This window comes from Balaenoptera borealis (genome assembly GCF_965194805.1).
Source record: "Balaenoptera borealis genome assembly, chromosome: 8".
NCBI classification, from domain to species: domain Eukaryota; kingdom Metazoa; phylum Chordata; class Mammalia; order Artiodactyla; family Balaenopteridae; genus Balaenoptera; species Balaenoptera borealis.
The window spans coordinates 34,256,463-34,265,796 of NC_138865.1; the positions used below are offsets into that span (position 1 = coordinate 34,256,463).

General features: G+C 42.6%; 1 protein-coding gene across 4 annotated transcripts; it reads left to right on the plus strand.

Annotated features, from left to right (window-relative positions):
- Positions 1-991: 991 nt before the first annotated feature.
- On the plus strand, positions 992-6,355 carry LOC309633006 (procathepsin L). Of its 4 annotated transcripts, none has more exons than XM_082401250.1 (8): positions 992-1,135; positions 2,314-2,450; positions 3,083-3,205; positions 3,302-3,448; positions 3,547-3,771; positions 4,225-4,390; positions 5,088-5,205; positions 5,956-6,355. In XM_082401250.1, exons 2-8 carry the CDS (start codon positions 2,325-2,327, stop codon positions 6,053-6,055), a joined length of 1,005 nt encoding a protein of 334 aa, XP_082257376.1. In that variant the 5' UTR covers positions 992-1,135; positions 2,314-2,324; the 3' UTR covers positions 6,056-6,355. The 4 variants fall into 4 exon arrangements, with proteins under 4 accessions (XP_082257376.1, XP_082257379.1, XP_082257377.1 ...); XM_082401251.1 differs by having other exon boundaries at positions 1,024-1,164; XM_082401252.1 differs by having other exon boundaries at positions 1,064-1,303.
- The last annotated feature ends 2,979 nt before the right edge of the window (positions 6,356-9,334 follow it).

The window sequence follows — 9,334 nt, forward strand, 5'->3', positions numbered from 1 at the left end:
CACGGGGATGTTTACTTTCTAAAATATATTTTCTATAACGAATGTGTTTCTTATATAATTTTTTAAAGTCACTTTTTAAAAAGTTTCTGAATTAATTTCCTTACATCTTTAGCTCTCTATTTTTTCCTCCATCTAAAACATTTCTTCGAACCATGTAAACCTAAATCCTGACATTAAATGTGATTAAACTACCCTTTTTAGAAGTACATTTCTTATATCTGAAGAGAAGCACTTTGGATATTGAGGAAGACTTAATGATCCATAATGCAGAGAGTGGGGAAGCAAAAGCGGTTTCTGCTCTTTCTCACCCGCTCTTCTTTTAATTAAGACAAATTTTTCTGTAAATAACTCGTTTCTGTTGGATTTGAGGAAAGCTTGAGAGGCGAGAGGAACCCCTGACCGGCGAAGACAGGAAAGGGACATTACAAAATGCCATACCTTCTCTGGAGACCCACCCAGCCCGTCCCCTTTCCCTCCTGGAATTTGGGTAGCGACCAGCGCGTCACGGGCTTTGAGGAACTGCCATTCCGCTCCGATTCTTCTCAAACTCAGCTGGTACCACCCTCAACCCGGGAGGTAACGCCTCTGCCGGAGGGCTCCGCATTCCTCCAGTCCTCCCCACCTTTGCTGTGGAATAAGCGGGAACCCCTAAACTAGACAGTTCTCAGCCCTCCCACAGACTTTCACCAAAAACTCCAGGACTAAAGGAGGCACAGGGTTTCGCTGAAAATCCGCTTGGGGCTCCCTGTAGCTTCTTTTCCTGAACCACCGGCCGAGTGCAGTCGAGGTAATTAATTGATCCAGGTCCCCAAAGACGCCGGACTCCTCCTCAGCGCTGCCCAGGGGCCCCCAGCTCTTCGTCTTCGGTTCCATTGAGGCTACCACTGCCTTCCCTGGGACAAGTTGGGACAGAGTCGCATCACGCGCGCAGAGTACTCACTCCCGGAGGCCCTGCCCACTGGCCAGCTCAGCCAATTGCGGCGCGGGCAGGCGGTGGGGGCGGGGTCGGGCGGGCCGCAAACCAGGGCCTTAAAGGCAGAGTCAGGCATGACCCGGCCAGAAGCTTCGGCCTCGGAGACCTGGGGAGAGCTACGTGCGTCCGTGGAGTGCGCCTGCGCAGCTGTGGCAGCCGCAGGTCAGCGACCTAGTCTGGGGCCGAGGCGGGTCAGGGACAGGGACTGGAGGAAGGGATATCCAGGGACTCGGGCGAGGGGGCAGGCGCGACCCCCAGAAACGACAGCGTCTGCCCGCCGGGAGTTGATGAGGCTGGGTCGGCGCTCCCTCAAGCTTTGGCAGCCTTGAGGTGGGGAAGGGGGCAGGGCTATTTGGGAAACCCAGGGCAGAGCTGACACAACCCGGGGGTGGGGGGCGGTCCTAGGCCGGTCAGCCTCTGGGAGGTGGCAGGCACAAGTCCGGGTCGGTCGCGGCAGTGTGACCCCCGAACTCCGGGCTAAGGGGCCCGTCACTCCCTGCGCCGCCGTAAACAGCCTCTGGAAGGGACGGGCGTGTGCGGAGGGCTGGGAGCTGGGCAGCAAGTCCCTGGCCTGGCCCCGCCTACAGCGCGGGTGCGGGCCCAAACCAGGCGGGTTCTTTGAGCCCCAGCAGTCTGGCCCTGACCGGGCACAAGAACTGGGGGTTCTGGGCGCCGTCGTGCCACGTGATCGCGGGCCCGGTCTGGAGGGCGAGGGAGGGTGTGTGGGCTACACAGGACAAGGGTAGGGACGGTAGAGCGCTGTGTGCACTCCTGCTCACCTTCTCCTGGGAAGGTTTTTTAGAAAGGTTTCAGTTTAGGTAGCAGAGATTCGAAGGCATATCTCACCCCCTGCTCTTTATTAGCCAAGAAGAAAGGTGTGAGGTAGCCATCTAACTCTTTGAGATCCATGTCTGTCCCTACTTAGGATCAGGCGTCCTGATAAATAAAATTCTTGGGTCACCTCCATACGTTCAGTAAATAACCTGGACCAACGGCTTCCTAGTTGTTGCCTTAAGATTCCGATACATAAGTTGTGGCAGAAATTCTTATCAAAACCTAAATTATCATTGCACTCATAGTGAAGTCTGTTTCAATTCCTATAGCATTTGTCAGCCTGTTTTTCATTTTGATGGCTGAATCAAATACCTCCACTGTGTAAGTCTTTGACCTGTTTTTCTCCACCCATATCTTTAGCCTTCTTTCACAGACTTTCCATAAATATTTGAGAAGATCATTTAAATGTTCTTAGTCCACCATAGTGGCTATAACATCCAGGAGAAAGTAGGATGGCTTTTTTAAAGCATTGGCCTCATCAAATACTAATTCTTTTTCCTTCCTAGGTTTTTGAAACATGAATCTTTCACTCTTCCTGACTGCCCTTTGCTTGGGAATAGCCTCAGCTGCTCCAAAACTTGATCAAAATTTAGATGCACACTGGTACCAGTGGAAGGCAACACACGGGAGACTGTATGGCATGGTTGGTAACATCTGAAAATGTCCAGAGGGACCCCACAGACAATGGTCCATGCTGTTGGAGTTTATAGCCAGAGAGTAGTTTCTGGAGTAGTTATTTTAGCTGTTATCAAGGCAGTAACTTAATGGCACCTATTTCTGAGCACAGCATGGGCATATTTTCCTGTGTCAGAGTTTGGAGAACAGCTCCCAAAAGTATAAAGCCATCCCCGACAATAGTTTTTCTTTTTCTCTGTCTGCAAATCCATTTGGTGAACATGCGTTGGGTTTTGTTTTTTTTTAATTCCTTTATTTTCTTTATTTTTTTAATTTATTTTTGGCTGTGTTGGGTCTTCGTTTCTGTGTGAGGGCTTTCTCTAGTTGCAGCAAGTGGGGGCCACTCTTCATTGCGCTGCGCGGGCCTCTCACTGTCGTGGCCTCTCTTGTTGTGGAGCACAGGCTCCAGACGCGCAGGCTCAGTAGTTGTGGCTCATGGGCCTAGTTGCTCTGCGGCATGTGGGATCTTCCCAGACCAGGGCTCGAACCCGTGTCCCCTGCATTGGCAGGCAGATTCTCAACCACTGCGCCACCAGGGAAGCCCCCATGCGTTGGGTTTTAAATAGAAGTAAAAATGACCAGTTTTATGTTTGCATCTAGAATGAAGAAGGATGGAGGAGAGCAGTGTGGGAGAAGAATATGAAAATGATTGACCTACACAATCAGGAATACAGCCAAGGGAAACATGGCTTCACCATGGCAATGAATGCCTTTGGTGACATGGTGAGTGTGGCATGAGTTGCTGAACTTTTTGTGCCTCCTCTTCTCAGTACTTTAGCAAAATAACTTCTTCAACATTTTATTTACTTTTCCTTAAAGACCAGTGAAGAATTTAAGCAGGTGATGAATGGCTTTCAAAACCAGAAGCACAAGAAGGGGAAAGTGTTCCATGAACCTCTCTTTCTTGAAGTCCCCAAATCTGTGGATTGGACTAAGAAAGGCTATGTAACTCCTGTGAAGAATCAGGTATGACAGTATTCAGATTCAGATCTTCTTAAGAATGTTTAGGTATATGGGCTGTTGTTGGTCTTTGTCTTGTAAACTGATGGCTTTTTTATTTTCAGGGTCAATGTGGTTCTTGTTGGGCTTTTAGTGCCACTGGTGCCCTTGAAGGACAGATGTTCTGGAAAACTGGCAAACTTGTCTCACTGAGTGAGCAGAACCTGGTGGACTGCTCTCGGCCTCAAGGCAATGAGGGTTGCAGTGGTGGCTTAATGGATAATGCCTTCCAGTATGTTAAGGACAATGGAGGCCTGGACTCAGAGGAATCCTATCCATATCTTGGAAGGGTAAAAGGAGCTCCTTATCTTGTCATTACAGCTCTGCTTTTGAACACTTTCAGAGATAACAGACATCTTATTCAGCATTCATATTTTAGATGTAAACTGTCAGAACTGTCATTATAAATTATCAGCTGTTGCACAGGTCTCTGATTAGATGGTTAACATAGCTTGTCTTACTTCTATGTAACATGGAGAATATGTACACCATTCTGCATATAATGCATATTTCTCCATAGTGAAAAATTTCTTACGGCCAGGTAGACCTAAGTGGTCTTACTGAAGAAATATCTACTAATTTTTCAGTTTCAAACCAATCAATAGCATTTTGCTGGGCTGCTTTATAACAAAATTGACTTAGAAATTATTAAGCTGCAAACTGCTGAGTCTTATGGTCCTATAATTCTGTTCCTCATAAGGTGGATGGTAGTAATCAAGTCTCTTTCCCCTTTATCTTTAAAGGAAACAAATAGCTGTAACTATAAGCCCGAGTGTTCTGCCGTCAATGACACTGGCTTTGTGGACATCCCTCAGCGGGAGAAGGCCCTTATGAAGGCAGTGGCAACTGTGGGGCCCATCTCTGTTGCTATTGATGCAGGCCATACATCCTTCCAGTTCTATAAATCAGGTAGGTGTTTGTCTTTTATTATAGAAATTCAGGCAGGCAAAAGTGGAAAACACGACCATGATTGACTCTGGTATGGAGTCCTGTTTTCTAGGACTGTAGAATTTTGAGTGTATGCATTTAATAACAATGATGTTTCCATTTGACATTATACTTTAAGCATTTTCTCATGATGACAAACTTCATAAATATTTTTAAATGGCTATGTAATTAATTCTTTGTATACAACCTAATTTATGTAACTATTCTTCAATTGTTGGTCCCTTTTTCCAAAAGTTTTTTACTATTGTAGTTAGATCTGTAAAGAACCCTGTGGTTCAAGTATTTTTTTGTTTTGTGCTGTTTTCTTAGCTGGCATTCAAGAAGTAGCGAGGATTATGCTAATTAATATTAGTAGTTAGTAGTTGAATGCCTAAATCACCTTAACCTTGATAACTAGGTCTTATTATTGGAAATATTTTTTAGGTAGAAAATATATCTAAGATTTTGTTGAATTTTGTTGCTTTCTAGTGAGTTAAATTTTTCTTTTTCCTTTTCATCAGCCGTTACTATTTTTGGTCAGATATTTAAGTCTTATTTGGAATTTGTTTATGACATTTCACTGAATTTTGAGATGCTTCTCTTAACTGGTTGATAGCTTGGGTTACTGTCATGTGTCACTTGGAACTCCTCACCCTAACATTGAATTTTATTCTCCCAGGTATTTATTATGATTCAGACTGCAGCAGCAAAGACCTGGATCATGGTGTTTTGGTGGTTGGCTATGGCTTTGAAGGAAAAGATTCAAATAACAATAAATTTTGGATTGTCAAGAACAGGTATAAAACTCCAAATGTTATATTTATATTTTAAATTGAAAAGGGAATCCTTATTTGGAATCAGTATTTGATTTCAGGTCCAAAAAAGCTCAATTTTGAAATCCCAGAAGTCTTTCTCCCACTTAAACACAGAAATACTGATATGTGATTATAAGATTCTGTAGCAAGTTTGTTGGGGTATTATGTATTTGTAACACTGCATTTCTAAATTCTGAAAATTTTCTTAATTCAGAAACACATCCAGCCCCAGGGGTTTCATATAAAGGATTTTGCACCTGTAGAGTTGAGGGCTGGTTTCCTTTTTCTGTCTCTAATTTTTGAACAAGGAGTAGTGGTCAGAAACATCTGCCTCTGCTCATTCTTTAAGTCTGAAAGATTGTCCAAGAGTCCAGTGGCCTTGTGCATCCTTTCTGATATCATTTGATATCCTGCCATTGCATTCTACTCCCAGCTCTCAGAGGTCTTTGAGGGTTGTGAGGATCAATTTTCACAGCTAAAGTTCTTTAACTGAGATGAGCCTGAGGAGACAGACTGCTACATTGGAATGCCAGTTCTGCTTCAGTTTCCTATCTTAAAAAGTTAAGATAAGGACCCACAGGAGTTAATATACTTATAAATATATGTAACAGAACTTAGAATAGTACCTGATACATGCTAAGCACTATTTTAATTATTAGTTGTTATTATTATTAATGAAGGTAATGTGTACTTGATGCTTTGTATAAAATGGAAAACATGTTCTTCTTTCAGTTGGGGTCCAGAATGGGGCTGGAATGGGTACGTAAAAATGGCCAAAGACGAGAACAACCATTGTGGAATTGCCACAGCAGCCAGCTATCCCATTGTGTGAGCTGATGGATGGTGATAATAGAGGACTTGAGGACAGCATACCTGGAGGAATTTTATCTTAAAACTGACCAAACCCTTATTGTATAAGATAAGATACTTGAACCATTGAGGATCCAAGTTGTGATTTGAACTCTGTGACATTTTTATAAGGGTTAGATGTTACCACTACTTTAATTACTGTTATAAATAGCTTTATAATGTTGAAGACTCATTGCTTAACTCTAAGACTTTTGAATGTTTATTTTTTAAAAGGATACATAAAACTTTACCTTTTACAATAAATTTTAATTCAATACGTAAAGGTGGAACTTTCTCTTTTTAATGCATTAACTTGTAGTAGTTGGGGTATATAATTGGGCTATAAAGACATAACTGAATGTGCCAATGGTTCATTAGGAGAAAGACACTGGGTGGCTCTGAAGATATTCTAGTTCTAAATATGCAGATTTTATGTCAACCATGTTACCTAGTGTTCCCAAAAGTAAATTTAATGGTTGTGATTAACAAATTTCAGGTGCTTGTTAGTAACTGGAGAAATCTGTTCAAGATTCATAAGAAATGAGGTTGGCCTAGAAAAATAGTCCTCTGGCCTCAGAAGATTGATGAGAGATCACTAGGCCAAACTTGGGCTTAGCTAACTAATCTCTGAATTAAAAAACTCAGAAAGGAACAAAACAGCCTAAGCATATGGTTACACAGATAGTGAATACAAATAAAACAGTATTTTTGTATATTTAAAAGATGGGAAGGAAATATGCCAAACTTCTGGGTGAATTAGGGATGATTATTTTCTTTAACCTGTTCTGCAGAAACCATGTATTTTTATTAGAAAAATAAAAGTAAAAATATACCTACATTCTGCAAGCTAAAGAAGCACGTGTATATGTTTTAAAAAATCTCATGTTCCCAATCAAGGAAAAACAAGGAATAAACTGCAGAAATATTTAATCCAGCCATAATCCCTTGTGAAGGGAATGAGTGATGGAGCACAACTGGAACTTTATATCCCACAAAACCTTCACTAGCCTTTGTCCACAGCCATTTTTGCAAAATACAGTGTACCGCATGCAGTCAGGGATTCCTTCATCTTACATTACAGCAGCAGGCTAACTCAGAGTGCTGTGTACAGCATCCTGGAACAACTAAAGACTAAGGAAACATCTAGGTGCTAAATTGAATGAAAGTATGGTGGCTTTTTATTTAATAAAAGTTTCAAGTCTGTCAAATCAGAAGACCCCCTGCAGTCTAAATTATATTTTAGTATATTTGGTGTTTCTCTAACTTTCAAATATATTAAGCTTGCAAAAGGTTCCAAACCGCATCTATCATCTAACAGGATTTTTCAAAGGAGCCAATAGACTTGAAATAAGTAGAACTGGAAACAAATTTGATCATCACAAAAATCTGAGGTACAAACTTAACTACCAGTATTACTTATAGTCCAGATATCTAAATAGTTCCTTATTATAGTTAAATTGCAAAGGAAATAAGGAAAGGTGAGAGAGAATTCAGCAAATGTGAGGAAGGAATTGGCTTACATGGGTATGTAGCTCTAAAACTTGGGCACCTTCTTAGGGGAGGGAAAGGGCTCTGTAATAAGGAAACCTCCATTCATAGCACATATTTCAATCAGTATCTCCAAGGTATGTTTACAAAATCTTAAAAGCAATTATAGCCTGCCTATTTCTGTTAATGGTTGGTGATTGATGAAAGTTAGAGTAATAAGACCACATTAGATGTTTTGCCTGTAAAACTTTAATTTGGCCATGTTTCCTAATCTCAGTTACCTTTTGACTGATATAAAAGTCTGAAAAGCAAAAAAAAAAAACTTCTGGGATTTAAAAAAGCAAATATTAGTGGTATCCCATCACTTCACTTTAAGCATGGAATTTCACAAGTGTCCGTGATCATCTCTATTTTTAAATAAGTTAGTAAGAAACTATTACCAAGAGCTGCTCCATGGTCTCATTCCTTAGTACTACTTTTTAAAACTTTTGTAGTTCATATATTTACTCATTCAAGTTTTCGTCACTTTTTTTGTTTTCTTATTTATTTATTTTTGGTTGTGTTGGGTCTTCGTTTCTGTGCGAGGGCTTTCTCTAGTTGCGGCAAGTGGGGGCCACTCTTCATCGCGGTGTGTGGGCCCCTCACTATCGCAGTCTCTCTTGTTGCGGAGCACAGGCTCCAGACACGCAGACTCAGTAATTGTGGCTCATGGGCCTAGCTGCTCCGCGGCATGTGGGATCTTCCCGGACCAGGGCTCGAACCCGTGTCCCCTGCATTGGCAGGCAGATTCTCAACCACTGCGCCACCAGGGAAGCCCAGTATTCGTCACTTTTATGTGACAGCACTGTATGGGCTCTAGGGACACAAGAGTAAAGCAAATAGTCACAGTTCCTCCCTTATGGAGCTCACGTTCTCATGTTGCTGAGCCGATGCATAACCTCCATCCCTGCCACAATGGCCACTTTGTTCATGAGCCCATTGGCAATGACAGGAGTGGCTGGGAAAAGAATCTGACTGGTATTCACAGAACAGGTTGTCCTATTCACTTGATTTACTGAGGTTACCCTTAGGTGAGCATTCACATGGGACACAAATATACTCATGCTTTTTGCCCATTCAGAGAGCTCTATCCACATACCTCTTCTCCAGACCTCTTTGTCAGCAACTTTCCAATTATGTTCCTTCCAAGTCTCAGACCAGCCAGCCAAACCATGGCCACAGCCCATGAATCAGTATATAATCACACATCCGGCCAGTTTTCCTTCCAAGCAAAATGAACAACCAAATGCTCAACGTTCTGCTCACAGGGAGAATTATCCTTCAACCCTGTCCTTCAGGGGTGTCCCAGAAAGGGGCTTTAGTGCTGCAGCTGTCCACTTCACTTGGTGCCTGTATATCATGCAAAACCATCTGTGAATCAGGCCCGAGTTTTTTCTTCCTCAGGCAACTCATTGTAGAGAACTCCACATGAGGCTGTAGGTGCAGGCTGGGAGAGAGAAGGCAGAAGTAGGGGCTACAGGCATTTGGGCAACTCCTTAACGTAACTTACTTTTGCCTTTAGGGCCTGCTCAGGCCGTCTCATATATACCACTTCTACTTGATGATGGAGTGCTGTTTTTTGGCTTGATGGGTCGGGTAATACCCAGTTCATGATGAGCAGCTCATGAACTTGGTAGCCCATGGTTAAGCATTCATTCTCTACTAAGACCCAGTAGCAAGCTAAAAACTGTTTCTCAAAAGAAGAGTAGTTATCCACAGAGGATACCATAACTTC